Consider the following 19,783-nt stretch of genomic DNA (forward strand, 5'->3'; position numbering starts at 1 on the left):
TCTATCTATAAAGGTGTGATTTCTCCCCTTAAAGCAAGCCAGTCAGTGCAAAAGGGTAACAGTCAACCACCACAAGGACAAAATGTCACAATACAATACCATTATTACATATTCAGTTTTTTTTATTTAAAACAGTTCAAAATCAACATAGAAAATATAGAAAAAGAAAAACTGAAATATATTCTTATGGAAACAAAAATGACTGCATTTGAAGTGGCCGTATTATACCTACAAAGCCTCTTGAATTTGAGAGTAATGTAGGCGTTGAGTGGCTTCACCGTACGTGTTGTGAGCTTGTACTTCTGCTATGTGTTCCATGTCGGATCATGAATTGGGTTTTACTGAGAAAAAAACGAAACTAATTATCCAGTTCACTGTCTGTCAGGTCCTTAATCTGCTCTGTCCTAGCTCTATCCTCACTCCAAAAGGTCATCGTCGTAATTACTTGTACTGCGATCGGCTGGGTATGCATGTCGGTGTCCTTCTTTGTTTAAGCCCGTAGCCCAATCAGCATTTGTGGCAACGTCATCATTAACAGCCAACGAGGGACCAGCATTCCTGGTAATGCCAGTGGTGAGCGCACCTCATGGCGTGCTCTGCTGCCGCACAAGTAGGCCATACTTTTTTAACGCTTCAGTTGCACTACTGTTTTATACTATTATAATTTTACTAACTTGTAGATGCACAATTATCAATGGCATTTTCATCTATTCCTTGATCGGTGGTTCTCTAACATGTTTGTTTAATTTAAAAAAAAAAATCCTTTGCGTTTAGAGTGCTTTGAAGACTTCTTGTGCTTGTTCTTCTTGTCAGTGCTGCCACTTGTGGCTTGCTTTTGCTCATCACCGTCCTTATAGACCTACTGTACCAGGGTCCATTTGGAAGCCCCTCAACGAACCCTGAGGTTTCCCGGACCCCACTTTGAGATGTTTTTGTTTTTTAATTACACACCGGTATCGGATGTGTACTCTGTATCAACCGATACGCAAGTTGTGGGTATCGGAATCGGAAATGTACTTTCCTCCTTTCCATAACCTTGTAGGAGGATAGAGGAGCTAGGAGGACTGAGCACAAAGAGGATGTGAGATGAGCCTGGTACATGGGACAGTGTGTTCGATGCATGATGGGGTCCATGGGCGTCACAAGGGGGGGGGGGGGGGAGTGGGGTTGAGTTACTAGGGCCCAAGGTGGAGGGGCCTGAATTATTTTCCACTTTAGCTATTGAAAAATAGCAGAAATACAAGCTCACAGCGTGGCGAGCTTGTATATCTGCTATTTTTGAAAAGTCGTGAAAATGTGTGCAAATCTTTGAATATATGTATTTTTTAAGCAAACATTTGTGACTAAGATTTTGCTTCTGAGGGGTCCCTGGAACTAAATATTTCCAGTCTAAATGGATTAAACCCCCACCCCCAATGAAGAACATTCATGGGGGGTCCGCAGTGAATCCTTGTACTCAGGGCCCAGAATTTGGTGCGACACCCCTGATGGCATCCAGCAGAAGATATCAGTGTTATGGGGGCCTCGTAGCAAACAGGGCCTACATTCTGTGTCTCTCCTTCGTCTTGGTGGTGGTGGTTCCTTTACCCCCGAATCAATTCATCATGATGAAATTACCCTTGCAATGAGCTGGAAACAATAAACAAAAACAACAAGTAGGTGAGGTGCTTGTTTTTCTAGGTATCGTGCATTAAAATCGAGTCAGAAGTGTAGAATAAAACGCACGTTTACAACTGCGAACGTTTTCATTGCTTTAACCACTTAAACCCCTGCCTGTATATTTAGTTGACTGTAGTCCATCAGGGCTCTATAATTGGTCCGTTTCTTTTCTCCCCTTCCCCCCCTTAAAATGGCCGATCTATAAGCTCAGAATGTACATTGAGCTAAGCTGTACTTAGTTACTTTACAGTTTACACCATTGATAAAGCTGATAGGTAGAAGCCAAGAAGCTATATCAAGAATTATGAGGCAGCATTTTCATCTGAATCAGTGCAAAAGAAGAACATGGTTATTGCGCAGTTACTATCAAAACCTCCACCGTCTGTCTGTCACGTCACACTTTTCCCCTACTCATATTTCTGCCACCCTTGCCCCAATCCATGCCACACTTTCTCACATGGCCCTCTTCTAGCGCCACCATGAGGCAGATTCTTGCAAAACACATTTTTGGACACTGCTCCTACAGATTTTTCCCTAAAATCACGCAAAGCGGTACACAGTATCTCTACAGTCATGTCATCAACACGAATCTGTCCCATCTAGTGCCACCATCAGGCCGATTTTTGCAAAACACATTTTTGGACACTGCTCCTACAGATTTTGCCCTAAAATCACGCAAAGCGGTACACAGTATCTCTAAAGTCATGTTATCAACATGGATCTGTCCCATTTCTCATATTCCCTCCTGATTGCCAAACATTGCCTTCTAAAGTTTGTGTATGCGACCTGACGGTCGCTTACCTCCCTATTAGGGAGTCTTAAGCCCGTATCAGAGTCGGGTCCGCGGTGTAGTGCCGTGTAGTCTTTTTGAGCGTTAACGTTGTAGTTTTATGACTCAAAAAGACTACACGGCACTACACCGCGCACCCGACTCTGATACAGGCTTTACTGGTTGTTAAGTGGTTGTAGCTGAATGCTAACAGAACACAACTTGTGAGTGGTTGTAGCTACTGTAAATGCTAACAGAGCACAACTTGCCTATGAACTCTGCGACAGCGTCGTGCTCCCCTTCTGCCCGGATGGTGCCGGCGATGCTGTCGTTCTCCAGGATGGGAAGGAAGAGCTGAACAAAGTCTGATGTGTAGGGAGGAGCGATCACATCCAGGACCTTAAAGGAAACAAGCATCATTAACTCCAGGGCTCCTACAGGGGGTCCCCAGCTAAATTATTGATAGTTAGGAATCAAAAATGGTCCCTTTACAGGTCTGCAGGGTTCCCACACATCTTTACCAATTAATTTCCAAAACTTTTCCAGAATATTTAACACGATTTCCAGGACTATATAACAATAATTCAGCTCAATAACAAGTCGCTTACTCCTATGCGCAATTCCCAAAGACAGGTAGTGTATGCCAGTGGTTCTCAACCTTTTCAGGCCGTGACCCCCAAAATAATATTTGAACTGGGGACCCTGGCACCCTGACGAGCACTAAGAGTTGAGGAATTTTGTATAACACGGTTTTATTGTGAAAACCGGGCTATTTTCACAATTTCTGCCTCTAATATTTGACAATTTGGCCAATGTTTAATTTGTCATTTCAGAGGTATTAACAAAATAATAACCAAATACAATAAACCAAAAGACAATAAATGGCTATTTTTTCCAGGACCTTCCAGGACCCTTGATCAATTCCAGAACGTTTCCAGTACTGGAAAAATATTTTTCTAATTTCAAAATATTTCCAGGAATTTCATGACCGTGGGAACCCTGGATCTGTAGCTCATGGTTTCATTTGTAACATTCTGTTTAAAAAGAAAAGCTGAATGTCATTTTGATTAGTGATAATCCTCTGTCACTGTTTTTTGCATCCTCTTAGCAGCAAAACCCCTGATTCTAATGAATTGGGGAAGAAGGGTGGGTTTAATCATTTAATAAGCTAATAAGTGTGCAACATCTTCATTAAAAAAACCTTACCTCCGTGACAAAGTATCGAATCAGAGAGATGTCTGTGTTGAGCTTCTCCAGACACTTCCTCATGTAACCTACGACAGGCAGGACGTAACCACGGCTCAACAGATGAACCATGCGGTCCAACAGGGTCTTCTTCAACTCCATCTGGACAAAAACAATGAAAATATTTGAATTTTTTTTATTTGTTACATCTCACATCGTTGTTGTCGGGCAGAAACCTCTTTTCTCCATATCCTAACTTCTTTTTCTTTCTTTTTTTCCATTAATTAATGCCAAATTACATTTTGGTCGTCCTTGACAGGAACACGTTTGAGAAGCATGTTAAGCCCCTATCAGAGTCGGTACCGCGGTGAAGAGCTATCCACCGCGGTGTAGTCTTTTTGAGTCATAAAACTACAACGCTACGTCATTCCTCGCGGTGAAGAGCTTTCCACCGCGAGTCCCGACACATCTCTCTGTTTTTACTTTCAGACAGATAGGCTCTTCACCCCGTTCACTGATTGGTCGATCTAGACCAGTCAGTCACGGTGAATAGGACTTCACCGTGACTGACTGACTATGATTGCCTTCACTTATTTTCTGACTTGAGGTGGAAAGCTTTCCACCTAAAATTTGCGGTGGATAGCTCTTCACCCTGGACTCTGATAGAGGCTTTAGTCAAGGCTATACTGCACGGAGGAACAGATCTACAAGATAACGTATCAGGAGCAATGCGCGGATGGCTTGCAATCTGTTCTTTTCGTCAGGTGACATCCTGTGTACATTAGGCTTTTTATATTATTTAATAATCAACATACTATTTAGAACACTTTCACAAGCCACAGTGTGGCTTAATATTCCTATTAATGGTAACAAGCAGGCAAGCTGCATGCAATGCACATTAGTACAAATTTGCTAGTCAGTGTAAATCAGTGGCTTCCTTAAAGAAAAAGAAAGGAGGGGGGAAAGCGGTGGGAAAAATAAGGGTCGGAGCGGACGCATTTTAATGATTCATTGTCGGACATTGATTCGGGGCGGACAAAAAGCTGTCGGCCACGTTTCGGGTTCGGTCTGAAAAAAAAAACATGCCCGATCCCAGCTCTAATTTGTACACGCTCAAGAGTTAAGGGGGTACTTGCGAAAAAGAAAAAAAAAATTAAGAACCACTTGTACTAGTGGACTCCTAAATCGTAGTAAATGGGTGTCATAAACGAAAACCTGGAGACTTACATTCAGCACTTGGGTCTTATGATCAAAACATTAGGTTATGTAAATTCAAAATCTACACACACCTGCTCCATGACGTCCAGCTGGGAATGCTGCGTCTCAAACAGCTTGATGAGAAGCTGTAGAACCTGAGGATGTAGCAGCTGGTGGCACGTACATATCTGGAATAATAATAACAATAACTTTATTTATATAGAAGCTTTATTTTTTTTTATATACTGTATATATCGTCGTTGTAAAACCTTGTATGTCCAAAACCGTTCGTTTTGCATTTATCATTTTAAAAATGATTCAAACTAGTGAAAACAGCCGATCTACAAGCACACAACGCCTCGCACCGCGAGGCGTTGTGTGCTTGTAGATCGGCTGTTTTCACTACTTCTGTGTGACGACCTTATATGATCAAGCAGGGCTTTACTTTGCAAAAAAACGATATATAAATGCATTTTTATCCCAATATTTTTGTGACCCATTTATTCACCCCGTGTCGATTATCTAATGTAATCCTGGGCGCTACACTCCCTCTGCCAACCTGGGGAGAGCAATGGACTGACCTCATGCTTCCTTCTATGCATGAGGAGTCCAAGCCGCTTCTCTTCACCTGACAGGGGGAAGATTCCCCGGTTGGACGTAGCGCGTGGAAGGAACACATTATTCCAACCAGTTCCTTTCCCCTCCATCAGGCCCCGACTGGCCAGGGGGAGGTAGTATAGAGACCAGGATTAATGCATGTTTTTTGTGAGGGTACCTACCCTAGGAGACACGGGGAGAACATGCAAACTCCACACAGAAAGGCCCTTTCGTTACAGCAAACATACGGTGCAATAATGAGGCTCTTACTCCAGTGAGCTATCAATGTACCAAGACACAGTAGAGAGAAAGAGTCATGGCAAAAAGAACAGATCTACAAGATAAAGTATCAGGAGCAACGTGAGGTTGGCTTGCAGATCTGTTCTTTTTGTCAGGAGACATCCTGTATACATTAGGCCACACAGTTTCCAAAGAATTGTATTAATTAAGTGTGCCTGCCATGCAATGGCAAAACACTTATTGTAATCCGCCATACTTAATTAATTAATTAAGTTCCTTGCAAATTTGGTGCGCTAATAACTGGCTCGGCCGGGAATGGTGTGCTATTACTTTTCTAAGAGAAAAGTTGTATCGTTTAATTGATATTAATTTATTAGTTAATTAATTTTACCCATTGACTTATAATGGGAATCGCAAAAACTCACATTCAATATTTTTTTTCTCGCAAACCATAGGGGCTACAGTTTCAAAACTTGGAGAGGAGATTTATAATGATATCAAGGATTAAATAAAAAATAATTTCGTCAGTTGGCCTCATGGTGGCGCTATAACAGTCCACTTTACCTTTCGGCCTGTAACTCTTGAACCGTGGGTCGGAAAATTAAAATTCCTTTTTCCCTGGATTCCTTGGGTCATGACGCATCTCCTCATATAGGCCACGCCCATTTGCGTCAGGATAGATTTTCCGCCATTTTGAATTTTCTTCAAAACACACTTTTTGCTCCTTTTCCTACATATTTTCTCCAAATGTCACAAAAATCGATACACACGATCTATGGACTCATGCGATAAACATATTTAAACAACATTTTGATAGTCCATACCGTTCTTCCGTAACAGGGTTCCAAATTTAGCGGGAGGAGCCCGTTTTGTAAGAAGTAGCCATAAATCACAAACGAAACATCCAGTCAACACCAAATTTTAACCACAAGTGGGGGGCGCTATACTGAACATATACCCAAAAGCATTTCCACTTCGACCCATAGGGGGTACCACAAACGCGCAAAACGTAACCGTTTCATGCCAAAACGTGTTTTTCAGGGGGAACGACCCTCTCAAAACGAAACACAAACGATCTCGGGAGCGACGGGACAACGTAATCGCCTTGCGGAACTTGTGGGAGGAGCCTATTTCTTAAAAACAAGAAACCATATCCTTACTTCAGGACCGCAGGATCCGACCAGCACCAAATGCTAATGCTAACACATGCTAATGCTAACAAATGCTAATGCTAGCAAATATGCTAATGTTAACACATACAAGGTTGCACACACTTAGCGAGCTGCAGGCACACTTAAAATTTCTTAGAAATTTTCTTTTCTAGTTCCAAACCTTTTACAGGCCTGGAAAACAGTTTTTTGATGAGGACGGTGGGAACCCTGTACAATAATAGTAACTAGCCTACAGCCCCTTGGTGTGAAGCAGACAGACGCTTGTTGACGCCCATTTGTGATGTAAATCGCATCACAGGACAAAGCCGCCTACAGGCCAAAATTTGGGGAAATATTTTAAACATTTGGGGATTATGAGAAGTAGAGACACATTTGAAGGTGATAAAGTTGATGTTGGGCAAGGTACATGCGTTATTGATTTTTGTATTATGTTTTTTAGACAATTGAACAACTGCTGAACGTGGAGTTACAGATGGAAACACACACAAACACACAAACACACGGGGCGATTCTAATTAAGTTTGTGGGATAGTCTAATCGTAATTATTTGAGATAATCACAATGAGCTTTTAAGATCACTAATTTGATTATCCAGTATTTTTTTATAATACATCTTTCTGTTCTGTTGCATCCCTAGTGTGGATTTAAATAAAAAGATGTTTTCCATGAAGTAAAAGCTGATCATCATCATCATCACACAATAACCAAGTCCATCCAGAGCCTTGCCTCGTCCAGCAGAGCTAAGTGAACAGGAGTGTGATCCGTTTGGAGCTGGAAGTATGAAGGCTCCGACACCGTCCAGTCAACCCACTTCAGAACACCCATGGCTACCACTGGAAACCTGCACACACACACACACACACACACACACACACACACACACACACACACACACACACACACACACACACACACACACACACACACACACACACACACACACACACACACACACACACACACACACACACACACACACACACACACACACACACACACAGACAGTAGACGTGAATCCGCGGCCCACAGTGGATGTGGTTAAAAAGGTTAAAGGTGCATTAAGTGATATTGTTTAGTTAAAATAACAAAAAAAAAAGCTCTATATTATGAAAGTAATAATTGCTATATTCTTTTTTCCAGTAACAGGGGTCTCTCAAGGGCTTTAGTAAACAAAAAAAACTGTTTAAGTTTTATCTGGCCATTTTATTTCTAGGTTCAAATGTTCATTACCAAAAACAACCGTGTACGGGAGGATCTCTTGTAACACTGGGCAAAAAAAAGAAGTGACAGCGATAGTCCACTCCATTGCTAGACTTGCTAGCCTTTGAATATCTTTGACCCGATCTTTGACCCGACTTCTAAATCCTTCCTCTAAATCGGTGGTTCTCAAACCTTTTCATGTCAAGGACCCCCAAAATTACAGGTATTTGGCCACAGACTCTCATCTCAAAATATGTTGTTCCAGGGACCATCAGAAGCAAATATTTGAGTTACAAATGTTCGCTTTTAAATAGATATATTCAAAGACTTGCAAAAGAAAATCGGGATTTTTCGAAAATAGCAGATCTACAGCGCGGCACTCGGTGCCACGCTGCGAGCTTGTATATCTGCTATTTTTCAATAGTTAAAGCATTCAATAATTCTAGGTCTAAATGGGTTAAACACAGTTATTTGTATGACATTTTTTAGTCAACATCTCCACCTCACCCCTAACTCACCTGATACACTGGTACATTAATAATAACGGTACAGACCTGATACACTGGTACAGAGGGCTGAGCTCAGCCACCAGCTCCGTAGCTCCTTTGTTCTCGTTACAGCATAAGTTATGAACCGTCTCTATGGCTTTAGACGTGGACTTCAGCTCATCTTTGTTTATGTTCACTCTCTTGTTCTGTGGGGTTGAATGGAAATACATACGTTTATAACATGTTAGAGTTAGACAGTCGCTGCGTTAAGACAAATGATTCTGTCTGGATAACCTCCCTGTAAAGCCTCTATCAGAGTCCAGAGTGAAGAGCTATTCACTGCAAATTTTAGGTGTAAAGCTATCCACCTAAAGTGAGAAAATAAGTGGAGGCCATCATAGTCAGTCACGGTGAAGTCCTATCACTGTGACTGACTGGTCTAGATCGACCAATAAGTGAACGGGGTGATGGGGCGATCTGTCTGAAAGTAAAAACAGAGAGATGTGTCGGGATTCGCGGTGGAAAGCTCTTCACCGCGAGTAATGACGTAATGTTGTAGTTTTATGACTTAAAAAGACTACACCGTGGTGGATAGCTTTACACCTGAAATTTATGGTGAATAGCTCTTCACCCTGGACTCTGATAGGGGCTTTAGTCTTACATCTTTCACCCATTTGGCTCTTACAGTGTAAGATAGAAACATTCGTTGTCATCCGTTGTATGTACATTATTATTATTGTGAGATCCCATTTTATTATTTTGTGACTTTGTAGATCTGCTATGAATAATATTCTATTCGAAGAAAAGTGACAATCTCCTACCTTCTTCCATGTTTCCACCACACTGGCAGCGTAGGCCAGGATGTGGATGTATTTGTGTTTGTGGTCCTGGTTGATCTTTGAGCCCGGCTTAAAGAGAGACTGCATGAAGAGGTCCAGGAACGCAGGCACTCGGATCTGAAAACACCAAACACGATCCCTTAGCTGAGAGAGTCATGAAGCAGAGACCCCCACCACAATGAAACTTGATCTTTGGCTCGGTACTTGGTCTGTTTTTTTTTTTCCTGTACACCAAACCTTCGTCTCTTCCCCTTTCGGCTACTGTTCCCCTCAGAATAGAGATGCAAGGGTTCAAGTGGTTAAAATAAAAAGTCCAGATCACACAAATATTTGGTGCGGGTCCCGGACGCCCTGTTGAAGACCCCTGTTGTAGATGTTTCATGAAATTAATGTTTGGAGTTGCATTATGAAATGCATGTTTGGAGACAGTGGTTCTCAGTGCTCGTAGGTTCGGGGGATACCCAGTTAAAATATGATTATTTTGGGGGGTCGCAGCCTGAAAAGGTTGAGAACCACTGCTGTATGACATGTATTGTGTGGACGTGCTGTGCTCTTCTCACCAGCTCCACAGGAGGAGGGTCCATGCTGCTGAACATCTTGTAGAGCACGGTGATGTCTGCAGGGTTCAGGGCTCCTCTGGACAGCATGGCTCCCAGGGCCTGGCACGCCCGAGGGTAGGCGGCCGCCGTACCCAACGCCAGCGTGATCTGACTGGCATCGTGCCCTCTGAGAGAAGTAACCATAACCACAACAAACAGGACATAGAAATTACCCTCTACAGCTTTATGGTGCATTCAAACCTGAAGAGATAGGGGGTCCTCAGAGTTAATACAGAGGGTCCTCCAAATCTTTGTGTGATAGAAACTTGTTTTTTTCCCCCCTTTTTTATATTAACCACTTGAACCCTAGCGTCCATATTCTGAGAACTTTAGCCAAAAATAGCAGATCTACAAGCTCACAGCGCCTTGCAGTTTGGAGGGGGAAAAGATTAGACTAAGTACAGTGAAAGGTCAAGTTTATTAAGTATTGACGGTTCAAGTGATTAAATATCTGAAAACCCACATTAACATGAATCCAAAATATACTGATGATCGTGCTGTCAAACAATGAAACTATATGGAATCTATGAACAGGTTGTGGGGTCCCTGCTTCACCTCTCTCTCAACTAAGGGGCCTGAAAACGTTGAAGACCCCTGTTGCAGAGTAATGGAGTAATAAATGGTACCTCTGATGTGCTGACTTCTGGACCTCCTGTCCGATCCTCCTCATGGCGGACCCCCCCTGCTCCTCCTGGGACAGGATGGACATCATGGCCTGGGCGAACAGGTAGGTGTGTTCACCATGACACACCATCTTCTACAACGCATAGAGAGACACAAGATCAGTTATTTTCAATTATTACCCGGCTTGTTTGAATACTTGATTCTGATTGGTCAGTTGCTGAAATCAGCGGTCTGTTATTTCTGGATAACAGACCGATCCGCTCTATAACAGACCGCTGCCTAATCAAAGACTCAGAGCACCTGCTGCAGTCAAGCTGCACTGCGTGAATCTTGTGCTGTATCCAACATGTCAGCCAAGTAAACAACCACACAGCGACATTTAGAACTAAACGTTGTTCTCAAGAATGTTTTAAAAAATATTTAAGCGAGAAATAGACAACGTAGTATCAGAAAATGGATTCTATCTAATCAGCACTTCCTTGTTTTCCAAGGCGACCGTGTCGTGCTAGGGGGACGCCCAGCGCAACACTTGTGGAACACTTCCAGCCATCTGTAAACAAGGAAATACTTTGTTTTGTTTTTAGTTTTGAGTCAAATTATTTATCTTATTTAGTAGCCGGGTAATAAGCGGGATAACATCCCTTCGAACTGATAAGAGTTATCAGTCCGTCGGGATGTTATATATGGACCCCCGCGGAGCCAGTATTTATCCCTTACATAAGGTACATGACATGAAAAGGTTTGCACGTGTTTTGGTTCTTTGGTGTGTGTGTGTGTGTGTGTGTGTGTGTGAGTGTTTGACGTGTCACGTGAGCCTTCTTACTGCGAACTCTGGCAGGTTCTTCTCCAGGTTGTCTTCTCCTCCGTCCAGCAGGGTGGCCAGAGAGGTCCTCAGAACCCTGGAGAAGACCTCCAGCTGCTGGCACGCTGTGGACACGCTGGTGATCTCTCCCTGGTAGCCTGCGTCTGAAATCAGCTACACAACACCACATACACTTAGGGCATTAGGGCATTCACCAAATATTCGAATATTCGAATATCAAAGTCACTATTCGACGTTGTTCACCGAAATCGAATATTCGCTTATTTATTTTTTATTGTTTTCTCTTTAAAAAATAACTAGTTTATAAAGCTTGGCTAGATAGGAAGTCATAAGAATGAGTTGTCAATTCCCCTGGTGGATGAATTTGTTAATGCTCTATACCAGGGGTTCTCAAACCTTTTTAGGCCGTAAAACCCAAAATAAACATATTTGAACTGGGGACCCCCACCCTGACAAGTACTTGGAATTGTAGGTATTACATTTAATGTGACTCGGTCCCGCAGATAAATATTGTGAAAATAGCAGATCTACATGCTCACAACGCCTCGCAATGCGAGGCGTTGTGAGCATGTAGATCTTGATAGAGTGATCTTGTAGATCTACATGATAGAGTGAGCATGTAGATCTTGATAGAGTGAAAAAATAACTGTATAAAGTACGTATATTATAAGTACGTTTTACCAATAGAGGGTTTAAGTGGTGCCGAATGTGCAGTTCGGCAAATAAAAGGTGAATTGAGCCCAGTGCATTGAGGAGGACGATGTCACGATAAATGAAATCTCCACGATACGATTATCGTGAGTGTTTTTTATCATGATAAACGATAATATCGCGTATCGTCACATCCCTACATACACAACATACTGGTGATCTCTGCCTGGTAGCCTGCGTCTGGAATCAGCTAAAATGCATAACCAGGTCGAAATAATGAAAAGAAAACTCGTTGACATTTTACATTTATATTAACCGCTAGACCAACGGTGCCCTTATACAGTCATTTTTACAGGTGGCCAGAGGCTCTATGCTGCCTTTCCTGTCTCTCTCTCTCTGTGTCACTACCGGGAAATATAAAGCAGAGATTCTGAAAATAATCATCCTTAAAAATAACAATAACAGTAACACCCCCAGGCATCTCTGTGCTGATCCACGCTGAACATAATATCATTCCTGTGATGCTCAACAGCAAAGCTGTCACAGCTTAAAATCCTTTAAGACAGATCAGAGTTTTAGCTGTCTACAACTATTTGATTTCCCTTTGCCTTTTATTAGTGAAATGATACCAATCTGCAGTGTCTGAGTGATCATTACTTTAACGGTGAAGTTGAGCATCAAGCAGTCAGGATGAGCCTCGGCCAGCTTGTAGAAGAGGTCTCTCCATGTGGTGTGGGCGATCATCTGTTCCAGCCAGGCAGGCGTCTACACACACAACATGAGAAACATTTAGATCAGAAAATCATATTTTTGGGCCTCGTTCACTAACCTGGTCGTAAATAACGTGAATATCGTCGTTGTCGGGTGAAAACCTTGTATCTCCAAAACCGTTTGTTTTGTATTTATCATTTAAAGAATTATCTAGACTAGTGAAAATAGCCGATCTACAAGCACACAACGCCTCGCATGTTGTTTTCACTACTGGATCTGCTGTTTTCACTACTTTAGTGCGTGTGCGACGGCCTTGTATGATGAAGCAGGGCTTTACTTTGCGAAAGAATGTACACATTTGAAACTTGGAGATACGAGATTTCCACCCGACAGCGACGATATACTAGTCGTATATTTCATGTACATTGGGATAAGTCAATTCTGACATACGATTGATGAAAGTAGGGAGTGCACTCTGACCGTGTACTGTAGATCATTTGCATGGTTCCATGACCCGTTTAACACCATAAAAATACATTTGGTGTTGGTTAGTTTAACAACCAAATCATTCAACGGTACGTCATCATGTGAGATTATCTCTTATAACACTGCAAAATTAACGTACGGTACGGTTTTTCCCCTACATTTTTATCCCACGATTTTGTAACTTTTTCACCCAGTGCGAATTGCCTAAGCTTTAATCCTGGGCTCTGCTCTCCCTCTGCCAACCTGGGGAGGTTCCCGAACTGAGCACATGCTTCCTTCAATGCGTGAGGAGTGAGCAGGCCGCTTCTTATCACCCGACAGGGGGGAGCTTCCTCGGTTGGAAGTAGCACGTGGAAGGAACACTTTATTCCAACCAGTTCCTGGTACTGATGACGCGGAGGAGAAAACACTCCCCCAGCGCCCACAGCATCCCTCGGCGGGAATCGAACCAAGGACCTTCTAGCTGTGAGGCGACAGCGTTACCGACCGCGCCACCGTGCCCCGGTACATTAGGTTCTGAGTTGTTCTCACCTCTCCTTCCACTGTGAAGATGGAGTCAGCTTTCTGGGGGTCAAAGTGCTTTATCAGAAGACTCTTGAGGTGATTCTCCACACGTTCCTGGACCTGAGCTGGTTCTACACCTGAAGATAAGACCAAGGAAAAGACCTGAGCTGGTTCTACACCTGAAGAGGACACCTTATAAGAAAAAGGATTCAATTTTAGGCCTAGAATTATTGAATGCTTTAACCAGTGAAAAATAGAAGATATACAAGCTCGCAGCGCGGCACTTGCTATTTTTGAAAAAGTCGTAAAAATGTGTGCACATCTTTGAATATATGTATTTTCAAAGCGAACGTTTGTAACTCAAATTTTGCTTCTGGGTGGTCCATGGAACTAAATATGTTGAATGGGGGTCCGTGGCCAAATAAATATCAGTCTGGGGGTCCTTCACATGAAAAGGTTTGAGAACCACTGACATAGTAGTCTCTCAAGAACAGACTAACTGAGCTCCAGTTAAGTGAAAAGGACCTTTTCTTTGACGATGGCTGGCCAGATTGCTGTCATAGAAACATCGGTTTTTCAAAGGATCTTCAAGGATTCAAAAGACACTTCGGGTCAAAATTCTAATTTTCACGATTTTTCAAAAATAGCAGATCTACAAGCTCACAGCGCGGCACTCGCTGTGAGCTTGTATATCTGCTATTTTTCAATAGTTAAAGCATAAAATAATGATACACAATAATGTGTACCTGTTCTAAATGGGTTAAAAGTAGTGAAAATAGCCGATCTACAAGCTCACAACAAGTCATGAGCTTGTAGATTGAATATTTTTACTATTTAGAAGGGGAAACAATGGTGACAACCCTAATCTGGATGAAGACATGGTTACTAGTACCAGTGTACCACCTCAGCCCTGGTCCCAGTCTTACCCATCTGAATGAGCCACTCTGCCAGCAGGTTGACGGTCTGGGCCACAGCAGAATAGTTCTCTGACAGGAGCGCTATGACGTGTTCTGGAGACCCACCGGCCTGGAAGTACCTGCCACCAGAAAACACTGTTTATGCTTCTGCTAATCTTAACTCTGTTCTGTTGTAGGGCTTTTCCTCCATCACTCAGTTTGGTCTTAGTCAGCCAAGACTATGTTAGTTTAGTTGATTAGTCTTTTAAGCTTTCTTAAATGCATATGTCTTGTAAGCTCTAGATATAGTCCTTTAATTCTGTCACTCTTTAACTTTAAATAGCCCAGTACCCACCATGGTGAAATCAACATTAGGATGTTCAGACAGTTCTGAATAGACTCTTCATTACTGTTTGCATCAAACACGATTTTAAAAATGTGTTTATAAAATCAACAAATTCCTGAATTGACTAATAATGTATTTAGTTTAGGACAGTCGCTACCTTCTGATCTATACATTCAGTGTAATGTTACACCACTGGTTCTAAACATTGGGACCAGGGAACACCAAATGGACCCTCATAGCTCTGGAACTGTGAGCTCTCAACTCTGCCAGACCCGTAAGGGTCCATTTGGTTCCATTTGTACACTCAAGGGTCCATTTGGTTCCATTTGTACACTTGAGTGTACACATGGAACCAAATGGACCCTTGAAGATGTGGATTCTTATCACCCCCAAGCTCGATTGGTATGGTATGTAGGGCGGATCAGACGCCTACATTACATACGTTTTGAGCGTGTTGAAGACAGCAGGCTCCATGATGTAATCTCTGCTGGAGAACTTGGTAAGACAATCCTCTTGGATCTTCCCGTCGTTTTCTCCTTCGACATAACCATCCTCCTGAAAATAAAAGTTAGTCATACTCATACTTAGGCTTTATTTCTTTAACATAACCGTCCGCCTGAAAAATAAAAGTTAATCATATAGGCTTTCTTCTACATAACCGTCGTCGTAAACAATAGAGTTAATCACGTTTTTATACTTAATTTCTTCTACATAACCAAACCATCCTCCTGAAAAATACAAGTTAATCACACTTAAGCTTTATTTCTTCTACACAACTATAATTTAACCATCGTGGTTAAATGTCTGAAAATCCACATCAACATGAATCAAACATAGGCCTACTGCTGACGACAGTGCTCTCAAAAAGGTATGTGAATCCATTATCCAACTATGAAATCTATGAAAAGGTTTAATCTGCAACACAATTCACCGTTTGTCAGCATTCTGATTGGTCCCTGAGACTCCCTGACTGGCCAACCAGAAAAAACCATTCACTTTTTGCTATCGGGGGTGGAGTTTGTGCAGTGGAGAATGTTGTTTCAGGCTTTCAGCAACTGTCCGCAGTGCGGAGCACGACCTTCGTCCAGTACGGCCGCGGCAGTAGGGGGCGATCTCGCTCATCATAATGAATAAGCTTCAACAAACTAGTTCACATGGACCTTATCAATGGTCTAACTAGTTACGATTGGGTACATATATTTTAAATGGGCAGAATTACGAAAAGCCAGCCTATTATGTGAGGAGAACAGATTATAGTTCTCCTCTTCCTACCCAAGATGCAACGTGCTTTCTTTTTCTATTTCTATTCTCTCTCTGATCCAGAGGATTAAACTAATTAAAACATATATTTTCGGGGGAAAATTACTGTTTTGCTATGTAATTACTGTACCTTTTTCTTCCCTTTTTATTAATATCACGTAGATGTGGTTTTTTTGGTACTTTATATAGCTGTAATGAGGCTATGACGAAAAAAGAAATCCCATCCACTTCCACTATAAAAGAATCTGCAATAGTGATTCTGTCCCACTGGGATTAAACAAATTAAAACATATATTTTCGGGGAAACCCCCTGTTTTGCAATGTAACTACTGTACCTTTGTCTTCCCTTTTTATTAATATCACCTAGATGTTTTTCCTTTGATACTTTAAATTGCAATAATGAGGCTATGAAAAAAAAAATCCCATTCACTGCCACTATAAAAACAATCTGCCCAGGGTTAATGTCCCAGCATAGTAACAGGGCAGAATGGGGCGGGATTTGCAAAAGCCTGAATTGTATACAATGTATATAGTGGTGGGGGTCCCTGCTTCATCTCTCAGCTAAGGGGTCCCTGTTTCATCTCTCTCTCAGCTAAGGGGTCACTGTTTCATCTCTCAGCTAAGGGGTCCCTGTTTCATCTCTCTCTCAGCCAAGGGGTCACTGTTTCATCTCTCTCTCAGCTAAGGGGTCACTGCTTCATCTGTCTCTCAGCTAAGGGGTCCCTGCTTCATGTCTCTCTCAGCTAAGGGGTCCCTGCTTCATGTCTCTCTGAGCGAAGGGGTCCCTGACTCCCTGCTTAATCTCTCTCTCAAGTAAGAGGTCCCTGCTTCATCTCTCTCTCAGCTAAGGGGTCCCTGCTTCATCTCTCTCTCAGCTAAAGGGTCCCTGCTTCATGTCTCTCTCAGGCTCAGCTAAGGGCTCCCTGCTTCATCTCTCTCTCAGCTAAAGGGTCCCTGCTTCATGACTCTCTCAGCGAAGGGGTCCCTGACTCCCTGCTTAATCTCTCTCTCAAGTAAGAGGTCCCTGCTTCATCTCTCTCTCAGCTAAGGGGTCCCTGCTTCATCTCTCTCTCAGCTAAGGGGTCCCTAGCTTCATCTCTCTCTCTCAGCTAAGAGGCCCCTGCTTCATCTGTCTCTCAGCTAAGGGGTCCCTAGCTTCATCTCTCTCTCTCAGTTAGGGGGTTCTTGACCTGAAAAACGTTGAAGACCCCTGCTCTAGTGAGTCTAGACTCTTACCTCTGAACAAACCATTCATCGACCTCAATTTAATGCAAGCGCCTGCATTAAACTGAAGATGGATGGTTGTTGGTTAGTTTCCTAATGCTAGCATCAAGCATCTTCTATATATAATCAGTAGTTCTGAAAGAGGGTTCGTTTTGAGTTGCAAGTCTATGGGGGTCCTTGAAATTAAAACGTTTGAGAACCCAATGTTCTGTTATAATAGGAAGATAACCACACACACCAACAAGTCGTGACAAAATGACAATAATAAGTTGATATTTACCATATTATTGCCCTCCGGGCCGTCCCAGTCTCCAACAGTCCCATAATATTCCTCGTCCATCTTGACGGGAAAATAACAGTCTAAATGTTATTATGAAAACTATCAATGTTTAGGTGTTAGATATGTGCAACTATAAGTGAGGATGCTCATTTAGCTTGTTGACCTAGCAACAACAACAGGAAAATGGCGAGACGTTGCGTGACGTTATGACGTCATCACGCCGTGTCTAACGTTTACGTAGACACAAGTGGTGGAAAAAGTATACTCACATTTCTTACTCAGAAATAAAAGTAAGTTACTTTGCAGATATACATTTAAAAAAGAAAACACTTCAGCTCTAATTTATACATTGGCTTTGAAAATAGCCGATTTACAAGCACACAAATATACTTTTTAAAAATATCAATAATCTATCTATAAATGCGAGAAGTCTCTGCGTGTCTGTAATCCGCGTATCTCGAGAACCGTTCGTCCCACCGGCTTCAGATTCGGCACGCGCGTTCCCCGCCGCGGCACGGAGTGCAGTGCCGGGTCTCGACCCGACCCGACGCGCGGTTTTCCCGAACCGGCGCGAAACGTTCGGAATCTCCTTATGCGGGGTTGATTGTTGACATCAGGCTGTTCCGGAGGAAATCGGCGAAAGCTCTGACTCATTGTGACATCACTTCATAAAAGGCTCTGACATCACGTACGCCACATGAGTCAACAAAAAATCTCTGTGAGTGTGTATGTATGTATGTAATCCGCGTATCTCGAGAACCGTTCGTCCCACGGGCACGCGCGTTCTCCATATATGGGCATAAAATGAATGCCCCCATATATGGGCATAAAATGGATTGCAGACAGACAGATACAGATATCTCCATATATGGGCATAAATGGACACAGGCAAACAGATGGTCAAAGATCTCCATATATGGGCATAAAATGGACGCAGACAGACAGATACAGATATCTCCATATATGGGCATAAATGGACACAGGCAAACAGATGTTCAAAACGGGTCCTATGACAACAGGTATAATGAGGTTTGCATTAAAGGGGGAACCGGCACTGTGTCTGCAACACAGTTGGAGGCACAGACAGATACTCCATATATGGGCATAAAATGGACGCAGATAGACAGATATCTCCATATATGGGCATAAAATGGACCCAGAACTATAACTGCAGTGATCTCCATATATGGACATAAAATGGACGCCGACAGACAGACAGACAGATACAGATATCTCCATATATGGGCATAAATGGACACAGGCAGACAGATGGTCAAAACGGGTCCTATGAAAACAGGTATAATGGGGTTTGCATTAAAGGGCGGGGCATTCATTCCCTATTTACATTGTTCCGAGTTGGCCAGGTCGCCGACTAGACGCTGGGCCGCCCGAAGGGCGGCCCAGCTTCTAGTACTCTTTAAAGACCTAACTGGAGCCAGTGAAGACCAGACCAGAATTCAAAATGTACTTGAATAAAAGCCAGTACAACGTATTGGTATCAAATTATATTATTTTCAACCATCTCTTAATTCTTGCTATTACAATTCATATTCATTAATAGCACATTTAACCAGAGGAATCTGTGTAGAATTATGGTATTGCCTATAAATCTATACAACCTCAAGCTTGTTTATTTTTATTTCTTCTTTCTTTATTTTATTTTTATAATTTTAAGTTTGATATTTTTCCAGTATTGCAGTGTCTGTTATTTTGAAATGTGTAGGCTTAATGTTTATAATATTTGCAAATAGAAAAATACTTTAATATTTACTAAAATACTACTTTAAAGTAGGCCTAACTGCTAACTGTATAGTCTATTGTACTTTTTACTCCATTTATTTGACAGCATTAGTTACTAGTTACTTTGCAGATTCAGATTATTAATAACAAATCAAAACTTTTCAATTTTCACAATAGGTTATTTAAGGAGATGATTTGCCTCAATTTGTACACGTGGAGCCTGTCTGTCTGTCTGTTATGTTGTGTTGTGAACTATGGCATTGTTTTGAGATAACAACTTGTGATGGCTACCA

General features: G+C 42.2%; 1 protein-coding gene across 1 annotated transcript; it reads right to left on the bottom strand.

The window, feature by feature from the left end:
• Window positions 1-101: 101 nt before the first annotated feature.
• On the bottom strand, window positions 102-17,910 carry nelfcd (negative elongation factor complex member C/D). Its single transcript, XM_080727596.1, has 15 exons — window positions 17,751-17,910; window positions 15,429-15,541; window positions 14,671-14,780; window positions 13,772-13,881; window positions 12,701-12,808; window positions 11,393-11,545; window positions 10,572-10,702; window positions 9,907-10,072; window positions 9,329-9,463; window positions 8,574-8,713; window positions 7,546-7,660; window positions 4,903-4,998; window positions 3,635-3,775; window positions 2,698-2,827; window positions 102-1,629 (listed from the first exon to the last, which is right to left on the bottom strand). Exons 1-15 carry the CDS (start codon window positions 17,808-17,810, stop codon window positions 1,595-1,597), a joined length of 1,743 nt encoding a protein of 580 aa, XP_080583722.1. The 5' UTR covers window positions 17,811-17,910; the 3' UTR covers window positions 102-1,594.
• Window positions 17,911-19,783: the final 1,873 nt, after the last annotated feature.

This window comes from Nannobrachium achirus (assembly GCF_963921795.1).
Source record: "Nannobrachium achirus genome assembly, chromosome: 6".
NCBI lineage: Eukaryota > Metazoa > Chordata > Actinopteri > Myctophiformes > Myctophidae > Nannobrachium > Nannobrachium achirus.

Bases quoted from the DNA above. Each gene is read 5' to 3' on its own strand.
- nelfcd (XM_080727596.1), bottom strand. From the start codon at position 17,810: ATGGACGAGGAATATTATGGGACTGTTGGAGACTGGGACGGCCCGGAG. The intron at 15,542-17,750 runs GTAAATATCAAC...TTTTATTTTCAG, and splicing joins GCCCGGAGGGCAATAATATG to GAGGATGGTTATGTCGAAGG. The intron at 4,999-7,545 runs GCAAGGCTCTGG...TTATTATTCCAG, and splicing joins ACTTAGCTCTGCTGGACGAG to ATATGTACGTGCCACCAGCT.